This window comes from Esox lucius, chromosome 6 (assembly GCF_011004845.1).
Source record: "Esox lucius isolate fEsoLuc1 chromosome 6, fEsoLuc1.pri, whole genome shotgun sequence".
NCBI classification, from domain to species: Eukaryota; Metazoa; Chordata; class Actinopteri; order Esociformes; family Esocidae; genus Esox; species Esox lucius.
The window spans coordinates 18,016,711-18,036,081 of NC_047574.1; the positions used below are offsets into that span (position 1 = coordinate 18,016,711).

The 19,371-nt window shown below is 39.4% G+C and overlaps 1 protein-coding gene across 3 annotated transcripts in view; it reads left to right on the forward strand.

The window, feature by feature from the left end:
- The first annotated feature begins 510 nt into the window (after positions 1-510).
- neurl1ab (neuralized E3 ubiquitin protein ligase 1Ab) overlaps positions 511-19,371 on the forward strand; it is a 37,245-nt gene continuing 18,384 nt past the window's right edge. Inside the window, exons 1-4 of one of the 3 annotated variants that reach the window (XM_020047098.3) lie at positions 511-992; positions 5,952-6,028; positions 9,510-9,748; positions 10,244-10,565. In XM_020047098.3, the coding sequence (XP_019902657.2) occupies positions 5,977-6,028; positions 9,510-9,748; positions 10,244-10,565 (613 nt within the window). In that variant the 5' untranslated portion in view covers positions 511-992; positions 5,952-5,976. Of the gene's footprint in view, positions 993-5,951; positions 6,029-6,348; positions 6,446-9,509; positions 9,749-10,243; positions 10,566-19,371 lie in introns of those variants that run through there. The other 2 variants (XM_010870133.4, XM_020047099.3) reach the window with 2 other exon arrangements.

Sequence of the window (19,371 nt, forward strand, 5' to 3'; positions counted from 1 at the left end):
GAGGGCTTCTTAAAGAAAAACTAACAAGTCTGTGAGAGCCGGAAGTCTTACTGGTTGTTAGGTGATCAAATAGTCATGTCATGCAGTAAAATGCAAATTAATTATTTAAAAATCATACAATGTGATTTTCTGGATTTCTGTTTTAGATTCGGTCTCTCACAGTTGATGTGTACCTATGATAAAAAATTACAGACCTTTACATGCTTTGTAAGTAGGAAAACCTGCAAAATCGGCAGTGTATCAAATACTTGTTCTCCCCACTGTTACTCGGCTACATAATCCCAATTAATTTAGGATTTTCACCAAGTATTAACTTTTATGTAAACGTCATATTCAATTTACATCAGGTGCAGAATGTTGTGTTTTGATCCTAACGTTTTTATGCCTGAAGATAGTGAACGCGTTAATACGACGGCGTGTTACAACCATCCCCGGTTTTCCCTACATGATCTTGTCATGTGGTACTGAGGACAAAATGACAATGTTTACCCACCAAAAAACGTCTTTCACGTTGACTATGAATGTAATTCATTTAATTTCTACAAAACCAGTATGCCAAAACGCATACCTCGTTAGTTCTTTGTGATAAGTAACGGAATCTGCTTTGAGGAATAGGTTTATTGAACGTAAAGGTACCAACTTCCACATGGTTACAACTCGTTGGATTATCTTCGGTTGTAATTAGCCTTCTTCGCTGCGGTACCGGTAATGATAATGGTTATTCTCGAAGCTCCACCTCCAGTTCCACTGTTCATGTTTATTTCGAAGATTGTGCGCGGCTTAGTACGGCTGTGTTGACTATTGCCGCCGACTCGTGGTCCGACGTGAATGGGCTAGGAGATCCACTTCTCGACGAGGGAAAAAGCTTGTTGGCACTGATGATGTTATTTTGACAAATAGCGAGAGCGCTCAGATATTGTATCTAACAAAACCAGAGAAGAGGAACTCACCTAACATGGGAGGACAGATAACAAGAAATTATTTTTTGTGCGGTAAGAATATTTAGACATTTCAAGGGAGGTATTTTAGGTTATTGGTTATTGAGTGCAGTTGCATGATGCTGATGCTGATAGTCTAGTAAGTCTACTTCGAAAATCTAGCAGCTGTTTTTCAGTAGAAAAAAACCCCAGCGTGAAAGCATTTAGAGGCTATTAAAACATGAACACTTGCATATTATTTTAAATACTTGTTAACGTTGTCTGCAGAAAAGTTATTGTAGTCTTGTAAAAGAACGAACTTCACTGACAAGTTCTGTGTACTTACTGTAAAGCCAACACCATAACTTATTAGAGACCAGTGAATGAGATAGTAAGAAAACAAGAATAATATTTCAACAGACCACTATCCAACCGTGTTGCTAAAATTCCATAGAAAGTGATCAATTTATTAATGTATTTCGAATGTATATATTTTTTCCTTCATTGAAATTATTTGAATATATTTTTTTACTACCTCTCATTGACTGCTGGTGTCCAATCTATTGATACCAAAACCACATGCTGTATACATGGGCAGTAAACTAATCTTACCACTTCATGGTTATGCTCTTACTGAATACATCTTCAGTCTGAAGTTCTACTCTGATCATTGCTTCATGATGTAACCAAATATTATGAACCTTTTTTTCTTTGACTGTTATTGTTTGATTAGGCTGTAAACATTTATAGACATCACAACAAGTTTTCTTGGCTACACAATGATACTGTATTTCCAGAGTTGCATTCAAGGAATAAGACATGGAGGGCAATAACCAGGGCTAAGAGCTTTTTTGCATTCCTGGATACAGCACTTAGCCTTGATATATTGACAATATACCACAAACCCCCAAGATGTGTTATTTTTATTTTCAAACTTGTTGCCAATGTAATTAGAAAAATTGATGGTATGTGATGTCATACCTCTGCTATACATAAGCATGGGTGTGTGGTATATGGCCAATCTACCATGACTAAGAGCTGTTCATGTCACTAAGTCATGGTATATTGGCAAGATATCACAAACCCCAGAGATGCCTTATTGCTCAGAAACTGGTTACCAATGAAATTACTGTAGTAAAAGCTGTTGTTGTTATTCCCGTGATATACAGTCTCATATATCACTGTTTTCATCCAAAAAGCTTTCAGGATATGAACCCCCTGGTACATAATTAAGCAATATGGTACACAGTGGTGTGGTGTTTGGCTAATAAACAATTATAAGGTCTGTTCTTATGCACAGCAAAACACAACGCAGTGCCTGAATACAGCCCTCAGCTGTTGCACAAACTCTCAATGTGTCTTATTGTTATAACCTACAATAGTTACCAATGCAAGTAGAACAGTAAAAAAAAGAATATATGTCTTATCCTTAATATACCATGGTTTTCAACCAGTCAGCATTCATGGCTTGAACCTCTGTTTACTTATTACTCCACAAGACTTTGGAGCTGCTGGACAGGTGAGACAGCATATTGCGAGGCTTTCTCTGGATCTGTTTCCACTGTCTTGTTTTTCCTAACCAATACGTGAATACGTGACCCTTAAGATCTGGGCTATATTCCCCCTGCTTCCTAAAGCTTGTAGCAGCACCTCTCTTTTTCAAGGCCAATTTCATAGCTTTTTAGACATGCCCAGAGAACCTATATGCAGTCAGGTAGGTAGACACTGCCCTTCTTAAACAATAAAATATACAGTCATTTGAAATATACATAGGAACAATTACTTCAGTGGTGTTGGTATAAATATGCCAGTGGTGGTAGCAACATTCTGTGCCTCTGGAAAGTATTCAGAACCCTTTACTTTCTCCACATTAGGTTTTGTTATAGACATCATTTCTAATTGATTAAATACAAAAATGTTGCTATCAGTCTGGACACCCTAAATTGACCAAGGAAAAACAGATTAAAAAAAATGTATGCCAATTTATTGAGTGTACAAATACTGAAATCTACAAGGTCCTTGTAGATCCTCCCAAACTCTGTTAAATATTATAGAGAGTGTTGGTGAACTGCGATCACTAGGTGTCCTTACAGATGTTCAATGAGGGTTGAAGTCCAGGCTTTGGCTGGGTCACTTAAGGACATTCATAGATTTGTCCCGAAACCATGTCAGTGTTGTCTTGGTTGTGTACTTGGGGTCGTTGTAGTGCTGAAAGGTGGGATCGGAGATCTAATGGTGGCTGTCTGCCCGCTCTACCTTAAAGTCCTGAACCTCTGATACTTTGTTAGAGTAGCCATTGGGATCTTACTCACCTCCTTGACTTTTTGGAAGAAATCATTTAAATTACTTGCATTAATTTCTATGGAATAGGAGTGGCTGTTTAAAAAGAAAATTACCCAATTTACCTCAGAATGATGTTTTGTGGTTTATCTTTGCCCATTTCAAATTTTCAACTACCATCCACCAAAGGCTTAATGAACAATTGAACTATAGAGGCTGGACTGCAAAGAGCAAAAACACAATTTAGCCTCAATAACAGGTTGGCCAAAAAAGCACCTAAAAGAGCCTGAAGACTTCTGGGAGCCTGTAGACTTCTGGAAAAGGGTTGTGTGGACAGATGATACAAATATTAATGTCTTACAGAGTGATGAAAAGTGGAAAGTGCAGAGAAAAAAGGGAACTGATATACCACCTCAGCTGTGGAAAATGATGGCGTCTGTTTGTGGAATGTCTAAATGTCACAGAAACTAGCTCACTTCTCGTCTTCATCGATAATATAAAGAAAAAACAGCAGCAGCAGATTGAATCTTGAAGTAAAAAGAAACATAATGTCTGCTGAGATACATCCAAATATCACTAAACCTATTGCACAGTGCTTAACCATTCAACAAGACAATGAACGCAAACACAATGAAATTGCTTTAAAGGAGTTTTTCAGGGATGCTAAAATTATCAATCACCTGATCAGAATTCAATTGAGCATTTCAGTTACATGCTGAAGACAAGAATGAAGGCAAAATGACTATGTACAAAATGTGCTGTAATTTCCAAAAGGATCATCCGAAATGGATGAAAATATATTCAGTAGATCTCAGTCTGCATGTTAACCCCTTAGTCATTGTATAATTTATCTAAAATACAGAGGCAAATAAACTCAGACATTTGGAGGGGAGTGGTCATTATTTGGAATGATCTCACCAGAGATATATGAAAGCTCAATGTCCTTGGCATTGTTGTAGTGCTTTGAAGAGAGATGTGAAAATGGGGAGATTAGGTGAACCACAGAGTGAAGGCTAACCGTTGATTTAGTGTATTCAGAGGCATGGAGCCAACTTACTCATTATCAGTGTCTTATAAACTGCCAGATGTGAGAAAATACGATTTGGAGTCAATTAGGTATTTATTGCATTTAGTCAAGTTGGAGAATCCCAAAGTAGCTTTTTAGTCATTTATTTTCCATTTAATTATATGCACATTAATTTTTGTATTTGTTAAGGGAAATATACTATACAGTATTATTTGAGTGTTTTTATTGTGGTATCCTTTAAATAGGGCATGCCCTAAGCTTTGAATAGCACATTGAATGCCAATCCTATTTGCACAGCCTGTGGTCTATTGGAAAAGCTCCTGGCTTTGGATGCATAACCCCTTTACCAACAGAGTTTAAGGTTCAATGTGTCTCCTGCCTATCTGTATCCCTTTTGTTGTCTATACTGTTTCAGTAAAGGGTGGAATTGCAATCCTATTATTTGCCTTTTAGTAATTTAGTCCTGCTTACCCGGGTGCTTTGTATGGCTGTATCTTGTATCTTTTTGCTGATGACTGTTTACAACACATTCATAAAGACTTGCTGGAGAGGATCAAAACAACTCCAGGCCACTACTGACTGATGTACATTGTGGCGTGATTGCACCCTCTCACATATTTTTCTTGGGCCAATGCCCCAGTGAGAACCAGCTGGCACATAGCTACAGAATGGGCCCCTTGAACATTGTCGGCTACCGCCCCTCTGACATGGCACACCTTCCTCCTCCTTCCTTTTATTATTTCAAGCCTCGTCTGGGTAATAATAAAAGGACCCCAGAAGAGCCGCTCAGGGAAAAGCAAACAGAGTCAAAGTGTGATGTTGAACCTCACAGTCCTGCCCCTGAGATAAAAACCATTCACAAGAGATGAGGAGGAGAGTGCTTATGACATGACCGCTGGCACCCATACTTCCAAAACCGCCACCGGTGAGCCCGTCCAGAGGGAAGCTGCCTCACCACCCCAAGTGTTTTGTATTAGAGTTTTTGAATATTAGTTTTTCTATTAATAAACATCCCCCTGAGCCCTAAGCATTTAACCTGTGTTTGTTACCTGTGTATTCTCCTATCGCAACAAACAAACCTACTTCCATCATGATGGAGTGTGTAGGTCTGTGTGCAGTTTTCATGTTTCAAGCTTTATTTTTCATATGAAGGCATGGTCCAATCAATGAAATCCTTCCCTGAATAGTTTCATCTTCCAGGTGCAAGACCAATATAAACAGAGTAAATAAACAAATATATTTATTTTAAAAACAACTGTAAGAAAACGATACTAGAATAGTGCAACTAAAGGGAACAAGCAAAGCGGCAAGTACAGTTTTCAGTACCAGTCAAGTTTGGAGACAACTATACTCGTTAAAGCAGTGGTTCCCAACCAGGGGTACTAGGACCCCTGGGGGTACTTGGCCTTTCCACAGGGGGTACTTGAAAACACTCATGACACCATAGACTTACTAGTGAAATTAACATGAGGGGGTACTTCAGGGGTACTCCAAGCAGTGCAAATTCTTTTTGGGCGTACAGTAACTGAAAAAGGTTGGGAGCCACTGCGTTAAAGGGTATTTCTTTATTTTTAAAACTATTTTCCACATTGTAGAATAATTTTAAAGGCATCATAATTATGAAATTACACATATGGCATCATGTAGGGATGTCACAAGAACCGATATTTCGGTACCAAGTTGATGCCAAAATTCTGAAATCATGACTACTCGTTTTTGTACGGTAGATACCGGGGATCCAAAACGTGACAGATGGCGGCAAGTGCAGCTGCAGTTCCGGCTCGACTCGTCGAGAAGAAAAACAGTATGTGTCACAAACTTTGCGTTCGAGGCTGATGATCAGGGACAAATACATTCGCCAGTGCCCTCAAATTTTAGAGACTAAAGGAAGAAACACTTGTAAAAAGCACCACCAAGCCAGATGTGCAGATTTAAAGAATTACATTTTCAATTCACGTCAAATTAACAGCGTATCCAAGCTTATCCTTGCTATATCATTATCCTGAAATACACGTTACCAAATTTTTTATGAGACAGCTGGCATTGCTGGGTAGCTTAGCCAACTTTCAAATGACGTTTGCAATGGCTAAAGGCTACCGTGTTTGCTACCGTAATGAACTCGTATTAGTAGGCTACCGTCCTTACGGTTCAGTCTCCTAGCTGTCACATGTCATCAAAATATTTTCAAAGAAATATTTCGGGGCTAATGGTCTGTCACCATGTGAGTACATTTAAACTACTGTTGCACGTGTTTAGTACATGGGATTTATTGTTTTGTTTTAGTTTTTTACAGTGGTGTGGAATTGGGTATTGAGAATCGTGAAACTTTGCTGGTATTGGTATCGACTACTAAATTTCTGGTATCGTGACATCCGTAGTATCATGTAACCTAAAAGTGATAAACATACCTGTACTAACATACCTGCATTACATTTTGTTTGCATTTCTGACTGGATTCCCAAAAACAGAGCATGAGTTAAATTATTCTTAAACATATACCCATCATGGCTACATTGAAAAAAACACTTTTTGCCGGCACCGAGTAAAGAAGAGCGAATGTCTCTTGCTGACTGACTGACTCTTGTTAAACAGCATAGTGGTTAGAGAAGAGGAATTGTAAACTATAGGTCCTGTGTATCTCCTCGCAGGCGATGCGTAGTACGCATTATGAATTATTCCGTATATAGACGAAAACTTTGCTGGCAAAAACCGTTAGTATCTACATTATGGCAAGCCTGAAATAAAACAGTTTATGGTTATATTGCGACTGTTTCTGGTGGATTTTCGAAGTATGCATTGTACATGCGTTTTGGGTCAGGATAGACAAACACATTTGCTGTCTTAACAACTTATTTATGATATCTTACCCTTACGGAAAATAAATGTATTTTAAATATATTGTTGAATACATTTGGAAAATGTATTTCTGAACACATTTGGAAAATATATTCCTGAAGAAATGTGGTAATGTCAAAATGTTTGAAATTGGTCACTTAAATATATTTATAAAATGTTTATTTAATACATTTTTAAAATGCATGTCTAAATGTAATGCAGCATCAGTCAGCCGGTGTTTCGGACCTGCGACCTCATGTTCCACAGTCAGGCACACTAACCACTACTCCAAACAGGATTTTTCCGTTGAAAGGGGCAAGTAGTGGACCATGTTTGCCTTAGTACATTAGACTGTATTTGTAACTATAAGATGAAATGTATTTTGGTAATGTACATCTATGAAATGTGTTTCAACACCTACATTGGGGAGAACAAGTATTTGATAGTATTTGATTTAGCAGGTTTTCCTACTTACAAAGCATGTAAAGGTCTGTCATTCTTATCATAGGTACACTTCAACTGTGAGAGACGGAATCTAAAACAAAAATCCAGAAAATCACATTGTACGATTTTTTTATAATTAATTTGCATTTTATTGCATGACATAACTATTTGATCACCTACCAACCATTAAGAATTGTAATGACCTGTTAGTTTTTCTTCAAGAAGCCCTCTTGTTCTCCACTCATTATTAATAGTATAGTAATAGTATTAACTGCACCTGTTTGAACTCGTTACCTGTATAAAAGACACCTGTCCACACACTCAATCAAACAGACTCCAACCTCTCCACAATGGCCAAGACCAGAGAGCTTTGTAAGGACATCAGGGATAAAATTGTAGACCTGCACAAGGCTGGGATGGGCTACAAGCAGCTTGGTGAGAAGGCAACAACTGTTGGTGCAATTATTAGAAAATGGAAGAAGTTCAAGATGATGGTCAGTCTCCCTCGGTCTGGGGCTCCATGCAAGATCTCACCTCATGGGGCATCAATGATGATGAGGAAGGTGAGGGATCAGCCCAGAACTACATGGCAGGACCTGGTCAATGACCTGAAGAGAGCTGGGACCACAGTCTCAAAGAAAACCATTAGTAACACACTACGCCGTCATGGATTAAAATCCTGCAGCGCACGCAAGGTCCCCCTGCTCAAGCCAGCGCATGTCCAGGCCCGTCCGAAGTTTGCCAATGACCATCTGGATGATCCAGAGGATGAATGGGAGACATCAGACATTTGGTCTGATGAGACAAAAATAGAGCTTTGGTCTATTTTTGGAGGAAGAAGAAGGATGAGTACAACCCCAAGAACACCATCCTAACCGGGAAGCATGGAGGTGGAAACATCATTCTTTGGGGATGCTTTTCTGCAAAGGGGACAGGACGACTGCACCGTATTGAGGGGAGGATGGATGGGGCCATGTATCGCGAGATCTTGGCCAACAACCTCCTTCCCTCAGTAAGAGCATTGAAGATGGGTGGTGGCTGGGTCTTCCAGCATGACAATGACCCGAAACACACAGCCAGGTCAACTAAGGATTGGCTCCATAAGAGCCACTCCTTAGTTGGTCCTGGAGTGGCCTAGCCAGTCTCCAGACCTGGACCCAATAGAAAATCTTTGGAGGGAGCTGAAAGTCTGTATTGCCCAGCGACAGCCTCGAAACCTGAAGGATCTGGAGAAGGACTGTATGGAGGAGTGGGCCAAAATCCCTGACAGTGTCTCTTATATGAAGATCTACATTCAAATCTATTGAAAGCAACAACATTTATTGATTATTTCTGGTAGATTCCACGATTCTCTCGTCTTTTCACTTGATGAAAAGGTTAGTTATCGTCGCCTTTATTGATAGTTATTGTATAAAAGTAATTCACGAATGAAAGAAAAAAGTATGTTGTTTTGCCATGAAATGAAATAGCTTTGGCTGACTCTAGCAATTGCTCAACCTTTATGACAATTCCAGTAAGTTAGTAGATACCGGTAAAGTTTATTACTGGCTAATGCACTGTTAAAACGGCCAGTGGCAAACGCAATAGATAGCTGCTATTTGTGGTAGAGGTGAACTTAGTAAGAAACGTTTCATTCACGAATGGCCAATTAACTATTTTAACGGCCACTGGCAAAAGAGGATTTGTTCAGGATAGAGACAGAGGCTGTAGTGACACCTAGCAGCTGTGCAGCTCTGTGGTGTAGTGGTTAACAACACAGCCTTTCACGTGGGTGACCCGGGTTTGAATTTCAAAATGGCAACACTTTCTGTTGTGGGCCGACTGAACTAGGCTTGCCTGGTTTCTTGTTAATGATTGTGTGTTTAATGTTGTTTAATATTTTTTTATATACATATTTATACAGTGGAAGCCTTAGAACCGCAAATTTTGTGATTGGGTGGTTTTTGGTAATACTTTGATCTCTCACTTAGATCATATTAACTCCGCCTATGTTTGCTAATTTTCAGATTCTCTGGGTGGCCCTTTCCCTACCACATCCCACCATAAGCCAATCAAGCGAGGTATGCCCATCCAGCAGTGTGGAAACAGCCTTTCTTCCTTTCCTCTGCTTTTCCACCCCAGTGCCAAGGGCTCCCAAATCATCATGGACATTGCCCAAAGGACTGTTAAGAGGCAGGCCAGCTTCTGCAATGCTATCACTTTCAGCAACCGAACCATCGACCTGTACGAGCAGGTCCGCCTGAAGGTATGGACAGACCAGGGAAGTTTATGTCGTGATTATCAGCAAATGTTGTCTCGTTTCTGCATTTCCTTTAGCCTATTTTTATTTTATTTTTTGTCTGTCTGACTTATTGTGAATCTTGGCATTATTATTCCCTTGATTCTCTGGGCCAAAGCAGCTTAGCCAAAGTTTCCAGTTCACCTATCAGTCCATCTATGTCTCGAAAGTGAAAAAGCAAGGGAAGCATTTCCATGTGAGCCATGCTGTTATCTTGCTTGGTGAAAGCAGTGTAAATAGTAGTTTTAAATTAGATAAGACCAGAATAGCTAGTCTGTGGATGATAAACAGACGTGTCTATTTTTGTTGTTGTTGTTGTTTAACATTTGGTTTGTCAAAGTTTTAACAGATGGCCAACCAGAATGTGTACTGATAAATCTTAGGCAAACATGACTAATGGAATGGTCTTTAGGTCATTCACTCGCTTAAGTGGTACAAATCCCATTACCTTTTCCCCACCAGGTCACGAAGAAGCAGTGCTGCTGGAGTGGAGCGGTACGTCTTGGTTTTACCTCCAAGGACCCATCCCGCATCAACCCAGACAACCTGCCCAAGTATGCCTGCCCAGACCTGGTCTCCCAGAATGGCTTTTGGGCCAAGGCCCTGCCTGAGGAGCTGTCCAATGAGGGCAACATTATCTCCTTCTGGGTGGACAAAAAGGGCTGCGTCTTTTATCGTGTCAATGAATCCAGACCCTTGATGTTCTTCAGTGGGGTCCATGTGTCAGAGGCACTCTGGGCTCTCATAGATGTTTATGGCCTGACACGAGGGGTCCAGCTACTGGGTAAGTTTTACAGGGAAAATGGACAGTGTTATGGCAACCTATTAAATGCATGTCCAAATGTTCAGTTTTAAGATTAATTTTCTCTTCCAATTAATTTAAATTAACTTACCAAATTAATATGGCAAGTCAGAGTTGAAAATGTAACATTTTATGTGGCTGATGTTTTCTGGAGTATGTTTTTTTGTTTTCCTGCACGGCATCACACCACATTAGTCCAATGGAAAAAGATGCACAGAGATTAGAAAGGTTACTCAGTAATTTGCATGAAAGAAATGCCACCAAAGTGGAATTTCAGAACCTCTGGAAAACAAAGCATCTATTCTAAAATGTTAACCCTCCTGTTTGATCGGTTTACCCTGAAGAGAAGTTTCCCAGCCAGCTGATTTTGAAAATAATAGATTTTTAGTTTTAGTTTTGGTTGTTAAATTTTTTCTGTGTATCTAAAGTTTTAACTTGGAGAGCTGGTACAGTGATTATAATGTATAGGAGGGTTCTGAGTCTGAGGTTCTGAGCGCCCTTGAGCAGGATTTCATCTAGGATCTGTCTGTACTTTCCCTCAATCCTGCCTAGTCTCTCAGTTCTTGCAACTGACAAACATCCCTGCAGCATTATGCTGCCACCACCATGCTTCACCATTTGGATGTTGTTGGCCAACTAATGAGCGGTGCTTGGTTTCCTCCAGATGTGACACTTGGTATTTAAGCCAAAGAGTTCAGTCTTGGTTTCATCAGACCAGAAAATCCTGAGGTGTCTTTTGGCAAACTTCAAGCGGGCTGTTGTGTGCCTTTTACTGAGGAGTGGCTTCCTTCTGGCCACTCTACAATTATGGTTTGATTGGGGAGGTAGTTGTTCTTCTGGGAGGTTCTTCCATCTCCACACAGGAACTCTGGAGCTTTGTCAGAGAGACCATCACGTTCTTGGTCACTTCTTTGACCAAGGCTCTTCTCCGCTGATTGCTCAGTTTGGCAGGACATGGAGTGGATTGGTGTCCGACTTGCAGCCACTTAATACTAGTGTTTCATAAGACTTGGTTCTATGTCCTGTCACCTAGCTCTGTCATCCTGACATGGTCTGTCCCATATACAGTATGCAATGTAGATGCCACTCCACTACTCTCTTTCCCACCTACTTACACCCAAGTGGGAACACGCACCTAAACCCAACTCCACAGTATACCCCCAAATGACCTTGCCGTATACAGCCTTGTTGTTCTCCGCATACATCAAGGAGTTGACTTGCTCCTGCAGGTTCATGCTCTGCAACATTCATAGAGTACATCGTTACCTAACAGGAAGCAGAGCAGGTACTAATCCAGCCACTTCTCGTCTCGTCTGGATTTCTGCAATTCGCAGTTGGTGGGGCCTTCATTGTTTGCCACCACACCCCTGTAACTTATCCAGAATGCTGCGGTCACCTGGTGTTCAGCCTTCCCAAGTTTTCCAATGTCACACTGCTCCTCTGCTTACTCAACTGGCTGCTCACTCCACTGGTCTCCACTCACCACACTTACCTACGGAACAGCTTCCCCTTCCTGCCTTCAAGCAATGCTCAAACCATACATCCTAACCACAGCTCTTTGGGCTCTTCATTTGCGTCCTTCCCGCTCCTATGGGAAGGAAGCCCACGATGTACCCTGACAAATCTATTCTCTGTCCTTACACCCAGTTGTGGAACAATTGAGCTAGGGTCAGCTGTCTCTGTCCGTTTTCTAAAAACTTCGAAAATGTACCTAAAATAACTATACATCAAACCCATCAGTTGCTGTTGTAAACAAGCACTTGCTATGTTCATTATTTGTAATGTCTTCTTTCTAGCACTGACTTTGGCAGATAACTAATTTGCTTTATATATTCTACTTAATACTGCGTTATGTGGTTGTTAGCTTCTTAAAATGTATTCACTAAAAGAAAGTCGCAATGGATGAGCGTGTGCTAAATGTCTAATAGGTAAATGAAAAATGTACAGTAGCTCTCGTATTTTACTGTGACCTATTAGAGACTCAATGCTATTATTTGTCTACACTAACTAGCCTGCTGCCATACCCAATCAAAAGAGCAGCCTTAGCCCTCAGAGAGCTAAAGGTTCACTTCGCTATCAGTCCTCTTCTATAGCCTGAGAGCATCATCAGTCAAGAGCATAGTATATCTCAAGACCCCAGTATTATCCTGGCAGGAGTTCAAGCACCACTTAATTAAACATGGGTGGCCACAACAAAGCCTGCCTCAGTGAACTGGCGCATGTGCTCAGTTTCCACATGCGGAGTGGGGGCTGCATTTTGATACTTGATGAAGCTTACACTAGGAGCTGACATTATAACGCTGACCCAGTTGATATAAGTGGAACAATTGCACCTGTTGTGTGTAAAGGTGTTTATTATCATGCAATCTTTTAGAAGGTTGGTACTGTATTAAGTATCTTTAGAGTGGTCTCCAACCTTTCCTAGCATGAGAGTTACTTAAAAGAAATGAAAGATATTGCAAGATACTTGAGATACTGTTAATATGCAATGGATCGATGGAGCTTGGAGCTTTTGGTATTATGATGGTGTTATGACAAACTTCTTTGAAAGTCTTCAGAATTTGTTGTACTTTCAGACGTTTTTGTGGAGCTACAAATAAGTGGGTTGTATGGATTATCAGAGAATACTTTATTAGAGGAAATTTTACATTTGGTGAAGAAGGCTTTTATTTGATCTTATGTGACCAATTTCTTCATCTACAAATCTTGACCAGCTCCACAACCAAAGCCTGACTTTTTTTCGTCTCGGTGACAATTGTTTGTGACTGGTCATTAAATGAACTTCAATCCAGCTTTCATTCTGTGCTTCGGTCAGAGATCCATGCTCAGTCTCAGTGCATAATGGAATTGCAAGTGTCATCTCTCTAAAGAGTCTAGTGCCTCGCCTTTCACAATTGATGGAATGATTTTAAAAGTAACCCTGATCACATGTCGTAACGGATTAGTGTAACTAAAGCAGTTCCTCTGTACCAACCCTAAGGATACTGCACTGTGCTATAAATGTATTTCCCCTAATATTTATTGTGAGGCCAGAGTTGAATGATGGGAATAGTAAATAGTGGGTCGTGGAACAATATAACTTCAAGGATTTTGTGTAAATATATGCTGTATGCTAGAGAAACAATGGAATGTAGAGATCTCAAACTGGTTGAACATGAGTCTTTTACAATAGTAAAACAAAGATGCCAAAAAGAACCAAGACTTGAGGACAGTGTACACATCTATTCAGATTAGCAGTCTAGCCCTAATTAATGACGATCTCTGAATGTCGTTCATTACAGTTTTTGGTGTTTGTTACGGATTTCTCTTTTCATTTCTCTAAAGGCGAGTGCACAGTGTACTTAAAAAATGCCCACATATAGCCAAACGTAGCAGTATACTTTTAAATTAATATACAATATTGTAATATGTAAAATATATACAATGCATTGCAAAAGTTTTCAAACAACAATTCTCTCATATCACACAATTTCACATTTTGTTCTGTTTGATATGTTGTTTGAAAATACTGAGACTCAAAATCAATTATTGAATGGTGAAATTGTTGTTTTGTTGTGTTGCTGGTCCCAGACAACTCTTAATGCAGGTGAGGAAGCTGGTTGTGGAGGTGCTGGTCTGGCGTGGTAACACTTTTGATAGGGAAACAAACCATTATCTGGCAACAGCTCTAGTGGACATTCCTGCAGTCTGCATTCCAGTCTACAGTACAGGAGATTGGTCCTTTTATTGTCCCCAGCACAAGTTGCACCTGTGTAATAATCATACTTTTTAATCAGCTTCTTCATACAACAACCACTGATGATCTTGACAAATGAGAAATGCACACATACTAAACGGAATTTAAGGGAGACTGAGCATTTTTTCCCCCTTTTTCACTACTCTTACATTTGGGCTTATAAACAATATGTAATGTTTATGGATCATCAGTAATTTGGCATCAAATGATTCTAAATAACCTCAGCTAATATAAGCCTGCATGAAAATGTACTTATAAAGGTAGTATTTGAGTGACAATAAAGTAAATCATTTCATAAGCTGACCACAACACAACCATATGGAGCAGTTTTTCCAACAGAAATGTTTTCTGCAAACCCTTTTCTTACACAAATATGCATTTTTTCACAATAAATGTGAACAGAACAATGAAAGAATTCACCTTTTATGCAAACAGTCCAATAGGTTTTTGACACCCATTCTTCTATTTATCACTGAATTCTGGCCACAAATCCATGTGGAACAGTTTTTTCCAACACAAATGTTTCTTGCAAATCCTTTTCTTACACAAATATGCATTGTATCACAATAAATGTGAACAATGAAATAATTCATCTTATGTGCACACAGTCAAATATGTGTATGACTCCCATTATTATTTTTTTATTTATCAATGATACCAGGCCACAAACAACCATGTGGAACAGTTCTCCCATTCCAAATACGCAATGTAGCCTATATCTATAATGATCACATTTGTATTGCATTATTTCATGATAAATGGGTTATTTGATGTTACTTATCAGCTATTTTTGGAATCTTATTGTGGTCCATGTTGTTAGCATGTTGTTAGCATTCGTCCTTTGTATTCTGGGAATTTAGCTATCCAGCGTGTGAAAACCATAGACTGTAAAAAAAAATGGACGACGCCCCTTCGCTCTTTTCCATTGGTGAAAACTGAAGCCGCCAGTGTCCCGATATGGCGCTGACATCTTGGACTTGCATCTGCGCAGATAGCGATCTTGGGACCAGTTCTGCGCAGTAGTTATGCGCAGTAGCGAGCAGGAAGTAAAGCCGTAAATATATATATATAGGTGTTTTCAGTGTATATATAAAATAGACATTACTAAACATTGAAAATGACAAATACACCCTATAGATCATGATTGCACTGGAAAAGAAAGTGGTGTTGCAAAACAGATACATTTGCATATTTTCTTATCCGTGATTAGATGGCATAACACTGTCTTGGTCTCCCAAGTGGCGCATCTAGCTAAGGCTCTCCTAAATAATACTTCACTAAATAAATTATTTAAAGGATTTTGGTCTATTACCCCCCCCCCATCTTGTTTTGGGCAGGCATCAGTGTTCGGCGTCACCAGCCTTCTGACACCACCGCCCTGTTCATCATTTCATCACTCACTCCTGTCTCGTTGAGCACACACAACTGATTCCCATTTAGTCATCATCCCAGTTATATATATGTTCCTTCTGCACCCCTTGTCTTTGTGTGTGATTGTCTCCTGTTACATACATTTGGATTCGGTGCTATTTTCACGTTTATTGTTTTCATTACGACCTTTACTGTTTGGTCGAGTTATAAGCCTCTTTTCTGTGAGGTTTTGAAATAAACACTCCTTCATTTGACTCCTCTGCTCCACTCATTATTACAAAGCCTGACAAGTATCTCTGGCTGAGTTTCCTGTTAGGCTGCTACAGTATCAGGGGAGTGTAGCTTAGTAGCTAGCCAACGATATGAGAGGTCATAGGTAAAAAACTGACTGGTGAGACTGCATGAAAGCCGAGATGATGTTGCATAACCAGGGAAGCTAAATTAATCTGCTGGAATCAAACTAAGCCTCAAGGGTCTTCTGGACCAACAATGCTGCTCCTGCAATTTAAGTAATATATGTTACATCATAGGCTTTCGAATCACAAATAACATTTGAACAAGACTTTTTATTGTGTTGTTAACTGGTGATGTTAAAGACACATTTTGCTAATGCTCTTTCAAAGCCTTATAGAAAGGCTGAGAAAAGGTTCTCTCAGTTAAAGTAGAGCATACTAGCATGGTCATGTGGCATTTAGATCTGAGATAAATTGTATAAGGGTTCTAAACAATTAATCAATAAGCCCACTGGGTGTGGTACAGTATATGTCCTATAAGCCAAGTCTAAGGGCTGTTCTTATTTACAACACAATGCATGTATCTGATATTTCTGTTTTCAGCATATCAGCATTTAGTGTTTCAAACCCCAGATTTACATTTCTGGTTGTGTTTGTAATCGGAGGCTGTGTTGTAAAGGGTCATGTTGTAATTAAAATCAGTGGCATTTCTAGAAAATGTCACATGGGGTGGCAGAAAAGGGCCAGGTTGAAATTCAAGGGTGGCATATAATTCTATTTTGGGTTATGTCTACTTTATTTATACAAATCCAGCTACTGAAAATGGACAGTGTAATGTCTCGCTAATAAATATAATGTATGTTCTACACTTCAATGTTTATGTGTTGAAAGTGTGCAAAATCTCTATGAGTGTTGGGAGTTCCCTAAGTATTTTATATGCAACTTACAAATTGAGGGAAAAGATGCAGTATTTTTCTTGGACAGATTCTTTGTAATATTCTGGCAAGTGCAGAAGCATAAATCAATTCATCCTGAATATGAATGCTTAATATTCCTTCAAAATAATACACAAACACTAAATATAAGCTACTGAAGTTATAGAGTAGCAATTTAATATAGTCCTATCAACAAAATTGTAATTACAATTGTTATTCACATATGACCACACATCACATTTTGTTGATTTTATATAGATGTCCAGAGATTTCTAATTTAGAATTATTGTGGATAAACCATAACTTTATCCACAGATGAAATTAACCATTTAATTATCCATAGCAGCTGGATAATTAAATGGTTAGCTACATCAACATTGTTCAATTGTCACGTTTCAGGGAAAGCAGGATGCGTGGAGCAGAGTGAACATGGAAACTTCCTTTATTATTGCTACTCTCAACAGACTACAAAATAATAAAGATACGTGAACTGAAGCACATAGCAAACAATGAACTACAAACAGAAGGCAAACCAGAGTAACTAAAATAGGATAGCCAATCAGAGGCAATAGGGAGCAGCTGCCTCTGATTGGGGATGCTTAAACAGAAGTGCACATAGAGGTGCCAAGAGGCACCTCTGCAGTCAGGCCCTCACTGTGGCTTCCAGATATACACATTTCAAAAAAGTTGGGACAGGGGACATGTTTACCACTGTGTTGCAACACCTCTTGTTTTAACATCACTCAATGAGTGTTTGGGAACTAAGAAGACCAGTTGCTATAGTTTTGTAAGTGGAATGTTTTCCCATTCTTGCTAGATATAAGATTTCAGCTGCTCAACAGTTCAGGGTGTCCTTTGCTGTATTTGTCATTTCATAATGCGCCAAATGTTTTCAATAGGGGAGAAGTCTGAAATGCAGGCAGGCCGGTTTAGCATATGTACTCTTTCTACAGAGCCATGCTATTGTGGTAGGTGCAGAATGTGGTTTGGCATTGTCTTGCTGAAATAAGCAAGGCCTTCCCTATGCCTTCAACAAAGGTGCAAGTCACCCATGCCATATATATACATATACATGCCATACTAATGCACCCCCATGCCATCACAAATGCTGGCTTTTGCACTGTGCCCTGATAACAAGCCGAATGGTCCCTCTACTCTTTAGCATGGAGGACACGGCGTCTGTGATTCCTGAAAATAATCCAACATTTTGATTAGTCAGACCACATGACAGATTTCCCCTTCCCCTCAGTCCATCTAAAATGAGCTTGGGCCTAGAGAAGGCACTGGCATTTCTGGATGTTCTTTTTGTATGGATTCTTCTTTGCATGGTATTGACTTGCAATTGTGGATGCAGAGACATACTGTGTATAGATACTGTGTATATATTTCGGAAGGGTTCCTGAGCCCATGCAGTGATTTCCACAACAGAATTGTGTCTGCTTTTAATGAAATGCCTTCCTGGGGGCCCGTAGATCACAGCCATCCAATACTGGTTTTCGGCCTTGTCCCTTGCGTACAGAGATTACTCCAGATTCTCTGAATCTTTTAATGATATTATGTACCGTAAATGATGAGATCCCCAAACTCTTAGCTATTTTATGTTGTGATACATTTTTCTTGAATTGTGGCACTATTTGTCTGCGCTGTCTTTCACAGATTGCTGAACGCCTCCCCATCCTCACTCCTGACAGGCCCATCCTCACTGGAATTATCTTTAAATACTCAATCATGTTACTGGCCTGTTGCCAATTGACCTAATTAGTTGTGTGATATTCCACCAGGTTTAGTTTTTTAGCATTACACAATGTTTCAAGTCTTTTGTTGCCTCTGTCCCAGGTTTCTGAAACATGTTACTGGCATCAAATTCAAAGTGAACATGTATTTTTCAAGAAACAATAACATTTCTCAATAACATGAGAAACATGTATAATAACATGTATTCTCAGTAAACAATAACATGTTGTCTTTGTCCTATTTTCTATTGAATATATGGTTTAAATGATTTGCACATCATTGCATTCTGTTTTTCTTTACATTTTACACAGCAACACGGTTGTACTACTGTAAATTGTCTAACATTCCCCTTTTGGATACACAGTTATTTAGCTGAATTTCATGTTTATTTTATTTAAAACCACTGCATTTTCTAGAGCCTGTTTAACAATCATCCCTTATAATAAGGTCAAGCTAACCGTTATCTTGAATTCCTGTATGAAGAACCTGAGTCACTCACCAAGATGAATCAGATTTGTTGTGAGAACTGAAAAGTTCCTTGTGAGGGCAGGTCATAATACCTCCCTTTTGTGGCAGCAGATGATAAAAAATCACAGGCTTTACACAACAGAAATGTATATTCAGATGACTGACTGACTGACTTAAATAGCGTAGTGGTTAGGACTGCCATGCAGGGGACCAGTGTTTGAGCCTCACCCCAGTCAAAATTGTACATTACGATTTGTTAAAGATAGACAAACACTTTGATGGCTACAACCTTCAGTAGCTATGTTATAGTA